The sequence below is a fragment of the Oncorhynchus keta genome, chromosome 1, assembly GCF_023373465.1.
Source record: "Oncorhynchus keta strain PuntledgeMale-10-30-2019 chromosome 1, Oket_V2, whole genome shotgun sequence".
Classification (NCBI taxonomy): domain Eukaryota; kingdom Metazoa; phylum Chordata; class Actinopteri; order Salmoniformes; family Salmonidae; genus Oncorhynchus; species Oncorhynchus keta.
The window spans coordinates 79,306,564-79,319,915 of NC_068421.1; the positions used below are offsets into that span (position 1 = coordinate 79,306,564).

The 13,352-nt window shown below is 47.7% G+C and overlaps 2 protein-coding genes across 3 annotated transcripts in view; one reads left to right on the forward strand and one right to left on the reverse strand.

The window, feature by feature from the left end:
• LOC118372763 (PH domain leucine-rich repeat protein phosphatase 1-like) overlaps window positions 1-7,274 on the forward strand; it is an 85,279-nt gene extending 78,005 nt beyond the window's left edge. The window contains exons 11-17 of the mRNA XM_052461590.1: window positions 523-723; window positions 1,051-1,213; window positions 3,887-4,017; window positions 4,497-4,613; window positions 4,814-5,008; window positions 5,122-5,365; window positions 5,447-7,274. Of these exons, the coding sequence (XP_052317550.1) occupies window positions 523-723; window positions 1,051-1,213; window positions 3,887-4,017; window positions 4,497-4,613; window positions 4,814-5,008; window positions 5,122-5,365; window positions 5,447-6,934 (2,539 nt within the window). The 3' untranslated portion in view covers window positions 6,935-7,274. The remainder of the gene's footprint in view (window positions 1-522; window positions 724-1,050; window positions 1,214-3,886; window positions 4,018-4,496; window positions 4,614-4,813; window positions 5,009-5,121; window positions 5,366-5,446) is intronic.
• A 2,088-nt stretch (window positions 7,275-9,362) lies between these two features.
• si:ch211-191a24.4 (uncharacterized protein LOC100150331 homolog) lies at window positions 9,363-13,351 on the reverse strand. 2 transcript variants are annotated; one of them, XM_035758763.2, is made up of 5 exons: window positions 13,205-13,351; window positions 12,672-12,786; window positions 12,422-12,543; window positions 10,707-10,867; window positions 9,363-10,484 (listed from the first exon to the last, which is right to left on the reverse strand). In XM_035758763.2, the coding sequence occupies exons 2-5, from the start codon at window positions 12,782-12,784 to the stop codon at window positions 9,975-9,977; spliced, it is 906 nt and encodes a 301-aa protein (XP_035614656.1). In that variant the 5' UTR covers window positions 12,785-12,786; window positions 13,205-13,351; the 3' UTR covers window positions 9,363-9,974. The 2 variants fall into 2 exon arrangements, with proteins under 2 accessions (XP_035614656.1, XP_035614655.1); XM_035758762.1 differs by having other exon boundaries at window positions 13,108-13,245.
• Window position 13,352: the final 1 nt, after the last annotated feature.

Genomic DNA, 13,352 nt, shown 5'->3' on the forward strand with positions numbered 1-13,352 from the left:
GTTGATGCACTTATTGATTAAACCAGTGACTGATGTGGTAAACTCCTCACTGCCATCGTATGAATCCCAGAACATATTCCAGTATGTGCTACCACAACAGTCTTGTAGTTTAGCATCCGTATCCTGTAGTTTAACTTCCTGCTTGAGTTTTTGCTTGTTAACAGGATTTAGGAGGAAAGAATTATGGTCAGATTTTCCAAATGGAGGGTGAGGGTGTTCTTTGTTACGTGTTTCTGTGTGAGGAGTAAAGTTGGTCTAGAGTTTTATACATTTTTATAAAAATGTCTCTGGTTGCACATGTGACATGCTGGTAGTAAACTGTATATTATCCATGTCGTCGTTCAGACACGTCTGGGTGAAACATAACATTAAACATAACGAACAGAGCTCATCCAGTTTATTCCAGTTTATTGCACATTCACCAGTAGGACACACACACACACAGATACTGGGACACACACACACCTTTCCTGTCTACTTCTTTAGCTACTTACTAATGTTGTTTGTTGGTTTTCCTCACAGCTTGCGCTACCTGAACGCATCAGCCAATAAGCTGGAGTGCCTCCCTCCAGCCAGCCTATCAGAGGAGGGCTTCAGCAGCCTGCAGGAGCTGTATCTGACCAATAACAGTCTGACGGACAAGAGTGTCCCTCTGCTGACTGGTCACGCCCACCTCAGGGTGCTGCACCTGGCCTACAACCAGCTACAGACCTTCCCAGCCAGGTCTCTCTCTCACACCACACACACACACACACACACACACACACACACACTGGGACAGACGAGTGAGCATGTCGCGCACACACACACACTCTCTTTTACTGTCTTCTTACTTGTCGTGCACACACGTTTGAAACCCTTATTTTTCTCACCCCCTCTCTGTCTCTCTCTGTCTCTCTCTCTTTCTGGGAGTGGGGCTGGTTTTAACTTCACTGCTATGGAGTAACATTTTACTTAATTTCACTTGAGTTTGCTATGTATGTACAGTAGTTAAATGGTGCCAATAAAGGTTTTCTAAACATCTAAATCCCTCTCTCACTGCCACTGCAGTAAGATGGCTCGGTTGGAGCAGCTGGAGGAACTGGACCTCAGTGGGAACAGGCTGAGAGCGGTGCCCACCACCATCCTGAGCTGCAGGCACATGCACACACTCTCTGCCCACTCCAACAACATCACTGTCTTCCCTGAGGTCCTCCAGCTTCAAGACATGAAGGTAGGACAGACACAACACACACTCTGCCCACTCCAACAACATCACTGTCTTCCCTGAGGTCCTCCAGCGTCAAGACATGAAGGTAGGACAGACACAACACACACTCTGCCCACTCCAACAACATCACTGTCTTCCCTGAGATCCTCCAGCTTCAAGACATGAAGGTAGGACAGACACAACACACACTCTGCCCACTGTCTTCCCTGAGATCCTCCAGCTTCAAGACATGAAGGTAGGACAGACACAACACACACTCTGCCCACTCCAACAACATCACTTTCTTCCCTGAGGTCCTCCAGCGTCAAGACATGAAGGTAGGGCAGACACAACACACACTCTCTGCCCACTCCAACAACATCACTGTCTTCCCTGAGGTCCTCCAGCGTCAAGACATGAAGGTAGGACAGACACAACACACACTCTGCCCACTCCAACAACATCACTGTCTTCCCTGAGGTCCTCCAGCTTCAAGACATGAAGGTAGGACAGACACAACACACACTCTGCCCACTCCAACAACATCACTGTCTTCCCTGAGGTCCTCCAGCTTCAAGACATGAAGGTAGGACAGACACCACACACACTCTGCCCACTCCAACAACATCACTGTCTTCCCTGAGGTCCTCCAGCTTCAAGACATGAAGGTAGGACAGACACAACACACACTCTGCCCACTCCAACAACATCACTGTCTTCCCTGAGGTCCTCCAGCGTCAAGACATGAAGGTAGGACAGACAACACACACTCTGCCCACTCCAACAACATCACTGTCTTCCCTGAGATCCTCCAGCTTCAAGACATGAAGGTAGGACAGACACAACACACACTCTGCCCACTCCAACAACATCACTTTCTTCCCTGAGGTCCTCCAGCGTCAAGACATGAAGGTAGGGCAGACACAACACACACTCTCTGCCCACTCCAACAACATCACTGTCTTCCCTGAGGTCCTCCAGCTTCAAGACATGAAGGTAGGACAGACACCACACACACTCTGCCCACTCCAACAACATCACTGTCTTCCCTGAGGTCCTCCAGCTTCAAGACATGAAGGTAGGACAGACACCACACACACTCTGCCCACTCCAACAACATCACTGTCTTCCCTGAGGTCCTCCAGCTTCAAGACATGAAGGTAGGACAGACACCACACACACTCTGCCCACTCCAACAACATCACTGTCTTCCCTGAGGTCCTCCAGCTTCAAGACATGAAGGTAGGACAGACACCACACACACTCTGCCCACTCCAACAACATCACTGTCTTCCCTGAGGTCCTCCAGCTTCAAGACATGAAGGTAGGACAGACACCACACACACTCTGCCCACTCCAACAACATCACTGTCTTCCCTGAGGTCCTCCAGCTTCAAGACATCACTGAAGCTTCAAGACATGAAGGTACAGACACCACACACACTCTGCCCACTCCAACAACATCACTGTCTTCCCTGAGGTCCTCCAGCGTCAAGACATGAAGGTAGGACAGTCACAACACACACTCTGCCCACTCCAACAACATCACTGTCTTCCCTGAGGTCCTCCAGCGTCAAGACATGAAGGTAGGACAGACACAACACACACTCTCTGCCCACTCCAACAACATCACTGTCTTCCCTGAGGTCCTCCAGCGTCAAGACATGAAGGTAGGACAGACACAACACACACTCTGCCCACTCCAACAACATCACTGTCTTCCCTGAGGTCCTCCAGCTTCAAGACATGAAGGTAGGACAGACACCACACACACTCTGCCCACTCCAACAACATCACTGTCTTCCCTGAGGTCCTCCAGCTTCAAGACATGAAGGTAGGACAGACACCACACACACTCTGCCCACTCCAACAACATCACTGTCTTCCCTGAGGTCCTCCAGCGTCAAGACATGAAGGTAGGACAGACACAACACACACTCTGCCCACTCCAACAACATCACTGTCTTCCCTGAGGTCCTCCAGCGTCAAGACATGAAGGTAGGACAGACACAACACACACTCTCTGCCCACTCCAACAACATCACTGTCTTCCCTGAGGTCCTCCAGCGTCAAGACATGAAGGTAGGACAGACACAACACACACTCTCTGCCCACTCCAACAACATCACTGTCTTCCCTGAGGTCCTCCAGCGTCAAGAAATGAAGGTAGGACAGACACCACACACACTCTCTCCTGATACTCTGACTTCATGGTTGAGGTTGACATGGTCCTGTTTAGCAGTGTCCAGGGTCTGTCACATTAACCAGGGAAAAGTATGGAGGCCAGGGTATATCAGGCCCTTCTCTGGATTTGTCCCAAATGACGCCCTATTCCCAATATAGTGCCTTTTGACATGTGTCTATGTTCCGTCAAACTCAACTCTAGACCTTGAAACCAGTTACTCTCCTTTTTGCATTGTTCCCCTCCAACCATGGACTGATTTAGACCTGGGACACCAGGTGGGTGCAATTAATTATCAGTTGGAACAGACAACCAGCAGGTTCCGGACTTTGAATAACCATGGTCTATAGGGTTCTGCCATTGGGGACACAACCTCTGTAATCTCCTAAATATATCCCCTAATCCCCTAATGAGATTGCTGTGAAAACACACACACTATTAATAACCCTGACATATGATCTTGGCCAGCGTGTCTTTGACCTCTCGGTCTCACTCTCTCTCTCTCCCTTCTGCAGTGTGTGGATCTGAGCTGTAATGAGTTGTGTGAGGTAGTCCTCCCAGAGTCTTTGCCTGCTAAACTACAGGAGCTAGACCTGACAGGCAACCCTCGCCTCAACCTGGACCACCGGAGCCTCGAACTGCTCAAGTAACAACACACAGAGTCAAATGCACACACACCATAATGCATGTGCACACCAACCTGGTATCAGAGCATTTTGGATTATTCTGTATGTAAATCAGGGACACTCCATTTAGTATGATATGTTACATTGTGTATGGTATGTATTCATTTGTGGATGTCCACCACCCATTTTGAATGATATGTTACAAATTAGGATTCTTATTGTATGTTTCAAATTTGCAAAACATACAATATATTACTAATTTGCAACACGTATGATATTTCTTTACTTGGCTTATCGTGCTCTAGTGACTCCTTGTGGCGGGCTAGGCGCCTGCAGGCTGACTTCGGTCGTCAGTTGAAATGTTTCCTCTGACACATTGGTGCGGCTGATTTCCGGGTTAAGCGGGCGAGTGTTAAGAAGGGTTGCTAGACATTTGTGTTATTTGCCCGATGTATTTTTAAACTCCCTGATGTATTTCTTCTCTCTCTCCCTCCTGCAGTAACATTAAGTGTTTCCGTGTGGACCCATCTCCCTCCTCTTTGTGTGGCAGTGAGGGGCCCGGGGAGCCTGCAGTCTGGAGCCATGGATACACAGAGGCCTCTGGGGTCAACAACAAGTCAGTACATACTCTGTATCTGTATCTCTCCCTTTCTCTCTTTCTCGCTCAGAAATTAACAGTAAACATGACACTTTCTATCTCTCTCTCTCCATCCATCACTCCTCTGTTGGTCTAACTCTGGATAGCCTCTCTTTTCAGAATAGCAGCAGTGTGTGTGTCAGTGTATGTGTTATTCCTAACATGTTTGTGTTTCTCAGGCTGTGTGTAGCAGCCCTGGCGTTGGACAGTTTCCGTGGAAGCAGGGAGGCTCTGTACGGGGTGTTTGACGGAGACCGGAACGTTGAGGTGCCCTACCTGCTGCAATGCACCATGGGAGACGTGCTGGCCGAGGAACTGCACAAGAGCAAGAACCAAGAGGACTATATGACCAACACCTTCCTCACCATGCAGAGGTACACGCATGGTCTCTCTCCCAGATGCACACACAGTTTCTTTCTCAAACACATGCGCACACACAAGAACTCCTGTTCATCTCATGTTGTTGTTGTTGTTGTTGTTATAACAGGAAGTTGGGCACGGCAGGACAGAGGCTGGGAGGGTCTGCGGCCCTCTGCCACATCCGTCATGGCCTCGTTGCCCCAAGCGACCGTGGCGGCGGGGGCTGTTTCACGGTGACAGCGGCTAACGTGGGAAGGTGTCAAGCAGTTCTGTGTCGTGATGGCAAGGCCCTCCCTCTCTCCACCACACACACCGTCAGACAGCAGTCAGAGTACCAAAGAGCACGCCAACACCATGCTATCATCACGGAGGTACACACACACTGTACTGTTTGTATGTCTTTGTCTGTCTGTGAGTCTGTTGAGAGGTCCTAATCCCCCCCCTCCCCTCAGGACAACAAAGTGAACGGAGTGACGGACTCCACCAGGATCATGGGCTACTCCTTCCTGTGTCCCGCCGTGACCCCACGACCCCACGTCTCCACGGTAACCCTCACCCCGCAGGATGAGTTCTTCATCCTGGCCAGCCGGGGCTTGTGGGATACCATGTCCACCTGCGAGGCAGTGGAGGCAGTGCGTAACGTCCCAGACTCCCTAGCAGCAGCCAAGAAGCTGTGTACGCTGGCGCAGGGCTACGGCTGTCCTGACAGTCTGTGTGCTGTGGTGGTGCAGCTGAGTATCACTGAAGACTGCTGCTGCTGTGAGCCCCCACCACCCCCACCCAGCCCCGGCCTGGAAACCCAACACACCCACACTGCTGGTAACACACACCACCACCCCGGCTACGGCTCAGCAGATGGAACTCTACCATTACCGCCTCCGGTGATGGGGACGGGAAGTGAGGTCAGCAGTGAGGTCAGCACGTCGGAGATGAGCAGTGAGGTGGGGTCGACGGCGTCGTCGGACGAGCCAGCCAATCAGATGGAGAAGGGCGTGGTCCTAGGGGGTCGCGGGGGGGTGCTGGGGCGGGGAGTGGGGGTGTATGGAGGTGGAAGAGCATCGTTCCAGAGGCAGTACTCGGGGGCTCTGTCTGACAATGGGCTGGACAGTGAGGATGAGGAGCCTATAGCTGGGGTGTTCTCTAATGGGAGCAGAGTGGAGGTGGAGGCTGACATACACTGTCTGAGAGCACGGGCCAGCTCTATACCAATACCCCACACACACCCTGACTCACACCCCGACCCTGACCCACACCCCGACCCTGACCCGCACGCACACCCCAGCCCTGACCCGCACGCACACCCCAGCCCTGACCCGCACACACACCCCAACCCTGACCCCCACACACACCCTAACACCTCTGTCACACAGCAGCCTGAGCCTTTACCTCCACCCTCCTGCCAGTCAGCCCCCACCCCACCCTCGTCCCCCCCTCATCCGTTTCCTTACCATCAGCCCAGCCCTGAGACTAGCCCTGACCCTGTAGTAGAAGAGGAGCTGAGGGCTGTAGAGACAGACACTGTAACACCCAAACACACTGTTCAGGAACAGGAGGTGGGGCCTGGAGAGACTGGAGCAGGGTTGTGTGTGATTGGTGGAGAGGTGCAGTTCGGTGCGGGCTCAGGCTCTAGCTCGGCCAGTAGGACTCTGGGTGGGACTCTGGGGCGTAAGGGGCGGGGTAATGGCTCGGTGGCGTGTCAGGGGCGGAGCCAGGATGTGATAGAGGAGGTGGGCGACGCTCCCGTCAGGAAGCAAGGAGGTTACTTCAACGCTCCGGCCCAGCCGGACCCTGACGACAAGCTCGTCATTCCTCCCGAGCTGGAGGAGGAGATCCGGGAGATCATGAAACAACAACAGGAGCAGAGTCAGACACACCCCCAGGGCCACCAGACACACCCCCAGTCACCGCCTGCAGCAGAATACTACGTCACGCCCTTCTAGCTCACCAGACCGTTCTGTTACAACCCCTTCACAGCACATTAGACCGCACCTGTGAAGAATCCCTGCTACGCCGATTTCTAGAATGTCTGGAGATTAGTTCCTGTATGGGTGTGTCCCAAATGACACGCTGTTCAATATCCTAATGAATGGGATCAGAGGTTGAGGAGTTACGGGGGAAACATGCACAGTCCCTCCCGAAACACACCGACCCTCCTGAAGATGCCTCATACCTGCTAATGGCCAGCAATACTTGTTTTATTCTGTTATCATTTTATATTCCTAACTATATGACCCCAGGAAATACAATGCATTTTTATAAACACAGGCATTATTTACTTGCTTCACAATGTTCAAGTTAATTAATTTTTTATCATATTTTGTGATGAATGAAGGAATTGATTAAGCACTTTTTTTATGCAGAGACTTTTATTTGAACTAATTATAAAGCTGAATGATACATTCTGCTAGACTGACTGAACTATTATAAAGCTGAATGATACATTCTGCTAGACTGCCTGAACTATTATAAAGCTGAATGATACATTCTGCTAGACTGACTGGACTATTATAAAGCTGAATGATACATTCTGCTAGACTGACTGGACTATTATAAAGCTGAATGATACATTCTGCTAGACTGACTGGACTATTATAAAGCTGAATGATACATTCTGCTAGACTGACTGAACTATTATAAAGCTGAATGATACATTCTGCTAGACTGACTGAACTATTATAAAGCTGAATGATACATTCTGCTAGACTGACTGAACTATTATAAAGCTGAATGATACATTCTGCTCGACTGACTGAACTATTATAAAGCTGAATGATACATTCTGCTAGACTGACTGAACTATTATAAAGCTGAATGATACATTCTGCTAGACTGACTGAACTATTATAAAGCTGAATTATACATTCTGCTAGACTGACTGAACTATTATAAAGCTGAATGATACATTCTGCTAGACTGACTGAACTATTATAAAGCTGAATGATACATTCTGTTAGACTGACTGAACTATTATAAAGCTGAATGATACATTCTGCTAGACTGACTGAACTATTATAAAGCTGAATGATACATTCTGCTAGACTGACTGAACTATTATTGCTAGAGAGCTGTTTTCTTTCTGCCAGCCAGCCCTGTTCCCTATTGCAGAGCCCTGGTCAAAAGTAGTTCACTATATAGGGAATTGGTTGCTATTTGGGACACAGACTGTGTATGGTTGCCTGTAGGCCTCTAAAGTAGACTGATGCTGAGAGATAAACTAAATCCTAGGAGTTGCAGACTCTTAAGTGTGACCTAATAATTGACGTGTACTAATCTTCTCTAAGAGAAAATACTTTTTATTTCAGAAGATTGTTGACACAGACAGATGTCTGAGGAAAGGAGGGAGGGAGGTAGAAGTATAAGGACTGGGGAGAACACTGGAAAGGGGGGGAATACTGGTATTACGCAGCTCAATGAATGTGTGGGGCCTATGTGATCTAATGAACTCCAACAAAGGCATTGTTCTATCTAAGCTAATCACACAGGAAAGCTACTTTTTCTATAATAAATCTACATTTTCAAATAATCCTAAGGTTGTTAGCTTGTTTTGTGAGAGGTGGGAAGGGGATAGCCTCGTACGAACCATAGGAAGGGGCTGCAGTGATGGTGTGTGTGAAAAGAAGACTGCAGTGCAATCACTGTAAAGTGACTTTGGGTGTCTTGAAAAAGAGCTTAAACTAAAATGTATGATTTATTATCACTACCACACTGCTTGGAATGTCTGTGATGCAACCACTGTGATGTAACTAACTCCACTCAATATCATATTCCATTGAGGTCAGGGCTGCAGGTGCAATTGTGATAACATTGTTCCAGTCACCATTACCTGACATTGCAGAATGTTGTGTATGATGTCCTAAAGACAGATTGTTACTTCACAGCAGAATTGCAGCGTTCAAAACAACTGGGACTCTGTATTCTCAGACTTCGGGGGGGGGGCCTTTACCTACATCTTGAGCTCGTATTTTCTGAGTTCCCAGTTGTTTTGAACGCACAAAAAATTCTGAGTGATTCATTGTGACATCAGTGTGGAGAAGATCCATTGTATTGTCATAGCTATGCTGCCTGGGGACACTGCCGGAGAGATGGTGGCTGTGTTCGAGAGCATCAAAACCGTAATGTATCATGGGTAAATTGGCTGATCTACAAATAATAATGGTTATTTATTATGCCAGGTGATTTGTTGTTGAGTCAGTGTCGACCTTCAAAGTGAGGGACAGGACTGGGGAGGGGGTGGAGTGGTTATATGGAGCAGGATAACTGATGTACTGTATCACACCTGAAATGTTAGCCAGTCTGACATGGTGGCATCATGGCATGTATTGTAAAGGTTTGAGTTTTACTAGAAAATACAAAATAATCAAGCTTGAGTGGCAGATAAATGTAAAGGTTTATTTACATGCAACCTCTATATACACATGCATACATACAAAAGTTTTATTGATGAATAACAAGATCTGTCTGTGAGATCAGTGGGTCATTCATGTTGCAGTTAAAAAGGAATTAATATCAAATCCATGCTTTACAGAAGTTTACAGAGCAAACGCCTTACCCACTGGGCACAAACTGGGTGAATCAACATTGTTTTCCATGTCATTTCAACAAAACATCAAACTTACTGGATTTGCAAAAAGTTAGAGAGATGTCTTTTTTCCACCCTACTTTAAACCTAAATGGTTCACATTTTTGTTGATTTAACTGTTGACAACTCAAAAGTAAATCAAAACTAGATGTTGAACTGACATCTTTGCCCAGTGGGTAGTTGCAAGTCCCATTACTGTCAAATGGACAGACAGTTTTAATGAAAAGGGATCGAGTGAAAAAGCACTTTGGTCCCTTCCGGGTTTCATCTGTGGTGTCGTCCCAAATGGCAACCGATTTCCTACAATCTATTTATTGTGACCAGAGCCCTATGGGCCCTGATCAAAAGTAGTGTACTCTATAGAGAATAGGGAGCCATTTGAGGCCCAACCTGCGTCTCCGTCACAGAGCGGTATCAGACCGTAGTGGTGCCCTATGGGGGTGGGAACTGGCAGTAGGGGGTCGTCTATCTCTCTCCTCGTGTAGCCTGCGATCCTTCAGGTAGCCCCTGACCCAGCGCACCGTGTGGAACGTAAGCACTGTACCGGCAGTGTAGAGTATCGCAGTGATCAGCCCGAACAAAGCCACGGCCGCGTCTGCTCCTCCCACATCACAGTTCATCCAGGTTAAACCTGAACGTGCATAGAGCCTCTCCCTTCTCTTACACACATCTGTACTGTTTACCTGGATGACAAAGTGGAGGTACAACCCCACAGCCACCACGTAGAGTACTGCTCCCAAACCCTGGAACACCAATGCTCCCATCAGCAGCTTCTGGCCCAGCAGGTGAGCGGGCTTGTTCCCAGAGACCACGAACAAGAGGGAGACAACACCGAAGACTAGGGCAAATGCCACACCCCCGTAGATTCCCGGAGCTCTCATCTGGCTGTACTGCATGTCCAGGTCTCTCACCTGCAATCAAGTAGGGTGTTAGAGTGGGGTCTTCATAACAGGGAATGTAGACAACTGTCTAGTGTAGATGCTATGATACAATGTACAGTGTTATGATTACATCCCAAATGGTACCCTATTCCCTATATAGTGCACTACTTTTGACCAAAACCTTCAAAAAGTAGTGGACCATATAAGGAATAGGGTACTATTTGGGACACAACTCTTATTTCTGTCTTGTACCTGTTGCAGCTCTTGGCCCTCGAAGGGGATGTTAGTGTTAAGGTTGAAGCTGCCTCCCGCCAGGCCACCCATAGCAGACATGCCTGACATCACCATCTGAGCTGCCACCACACAGATCAGGACCAGGGCATTGGTCAGGACTGAACAGATCAACACGATACCTACAGATTAGATGTTTTATTTAGTCACATGTACAGCACCAGTCAAAAGTTGACACCAACTCATTCAAGGGTTTTTCTTTTCTAGATTGTAGAATAATAGTGAAGACAAACTTAAGTAACACATATGGAATCATGTAGTAACCAAAAAGTGTTAAACAAAACAAAATATGTTTTAGATTTGAGATTCTTCAAAGTAGCCACCCTTTGCCTTGATAGCTTTGCACACGCTTGGCATTCTCTCAACCAGCTTCACCTGGAATACTTTTCCAACAGTCTTGAAGGAGTTCTTACATATGCTGAACACTTGTTTCCTTCACTCTGCGGTCCAACTCATCCCAAACCATCTCAATTGGGTTGAGGTCAGGTGATTGTGGAGTCCAGGTCATCTGATGCAGCATTTCATCACCCTCCTTGGTCAAATAGCCCTTACACAGCCTGGAGGTGTGTTTTGGGTCATTGTCCTGTTGAAAAACAATTGATAGTCCCACTAAGCGCAAACCAGATGGGATGGTGTATCGCTGCAGAATGCTGTGGTAGCCAGGCTGGTTAAGTGTGCCCTACATTTTAAATAAATAACTGACAGTGTCACCAGCAAAGAACCATCACACCACCTCCTCTATGCCTCACAGTGGGAACGACAGATGCAAAGATCATCCATTCACCTACTCTGCATCTCACAGACACCAAAAATCGCAAATTTGGACTCAGACCAAAGACAGATTTCTACCTGTCTCATGTCCATTGCTCATGTTTCTTGGCCCAAGCAAGTCTCTTCTTCTTATTGGTGTCCTTTAGTAGTGGTTTCTTTGTAGCAATTTGACCATGAAAGCCTGATTCACGCAGTCTCCTCTGAACAGTTGATGCTGAGATGACTGTTACTTGAACTCCGAAGCATTTATTTGGGCTGCAATTTCTGAGGCTGGTAACTAATGAACGTATCCTCTGCAGCAGAGAACTGGGTCTTCCTTCCCTGCGGCGGTCCTCATTAGAGCCATAGAGCTTGATGGTTTTTGCGACTGCACTTTTCCAGATTGACTGACCTTCATGTCTTAAAGTAATGATGGACTGTCATTTCTCTTTGTTTATTTGAGCTGTTCTTGCCATAATATGGACTTAGCCCAATTGGTAAAAGAGCATCTTCATTAAATGTTTGGGAGCATAATTAGTGTGACTTCCTTTATATTTATCCCATAATCAACTGATCACATTTCTCTGCTCAAATCAAAGCAACAGGTGGTGTGTGTGTGTTAAAACAGCAACGCGAGTAAAATGCAGCCTGGGTGAGAACCGGTCTGACCAGTATTAGGAGAGGGAGAAGTATGTCCAGGGGTAGTAGGATCGCTGGGCGGGTGTAGGCGTAGTTTAGGTGAAGAGAGGGAAACTAAATCCTGACACTATGACTGACTGTGTTTGTGTGTGATGCAGTGTTCAGCTAACCACACAGGCAATTACTTCCTCGTCACAGATATGCCGACTGTCTATTGTGACTCACTTTCTCCACCCAATTGTTTCTCTCTACTCTCTGTCCCAATCTAAGACACTAACATTACATACCTCTCCTAGAACAGATATTGGTGCATTTGGACCCATTATGATCCTCTTCTGGGGCTTCTCGGTGCCGCACATGTTTAAGAGGGGGTGTGGAGTCCCTGTAATATGGAGGCTGAGAAGAGGACCTGAGGGGGAGAGAGAGGGTTGAAGTGCTTCTCTCCTACAACCAGCTTAGGGGTGGCAGACAGGCTACATCATGCAGTCTGTCACCATAGATGCCTAGTGACTGCGTGTGAACATCCTGTGAACACACCTGTCGCTTGATGGTTGTCTAGCATTGTGCTGCAGCTCCCGTCGTGGCCTGTGTTCCCGATGCTCGTGGAGACCACCGTTTCTCCCCCTTTGCCCTCTGTGCGGCTGGCTCATAACTGCACGGAAAAACACCCAATGTGTCACCAAATGTCATAAACGCGCCATACAACCCCGACCTTTGAACACAGTGCCACAGTGGTAAATCACAGATTGTGTAAAAAGAAAATGCGTGAAATAGAATGGCTGTAGCCTGTGATTCTGATTAGGCATGAAAGTAAAAACATTTCATAAGTCTCAACAACGTATATGATTCTCGGAGACCACAGCCATTTACGCTCTGAACTGTGAACAGTTTCAACCGTAAGTAACCAAACTACCATAAAGGGGGAAACTACCACAAGGCTAAATGCTATATCAATCGAAAAACAAAAACTTACTGGCAGTTGAGGTGATTCCGTTTGGTGAACTATGAATCCGAAAATGTAAACATTTTTGTGGAGATCACAGTTCGCTCACCCAAGAAATATGTCCTACCTTGTGGTTCAGGTGACCGACTCCACCCACCAGAGAAGAAGTAAAGGCGGAAACCTCTCGCTCGAATAAGACAGGTGGAGGAGAAGAAAATGTATGATGAGAGTTTTAATGTCTATGGAGGAGACAGTAAAGTAGAATGGCGTCTCGT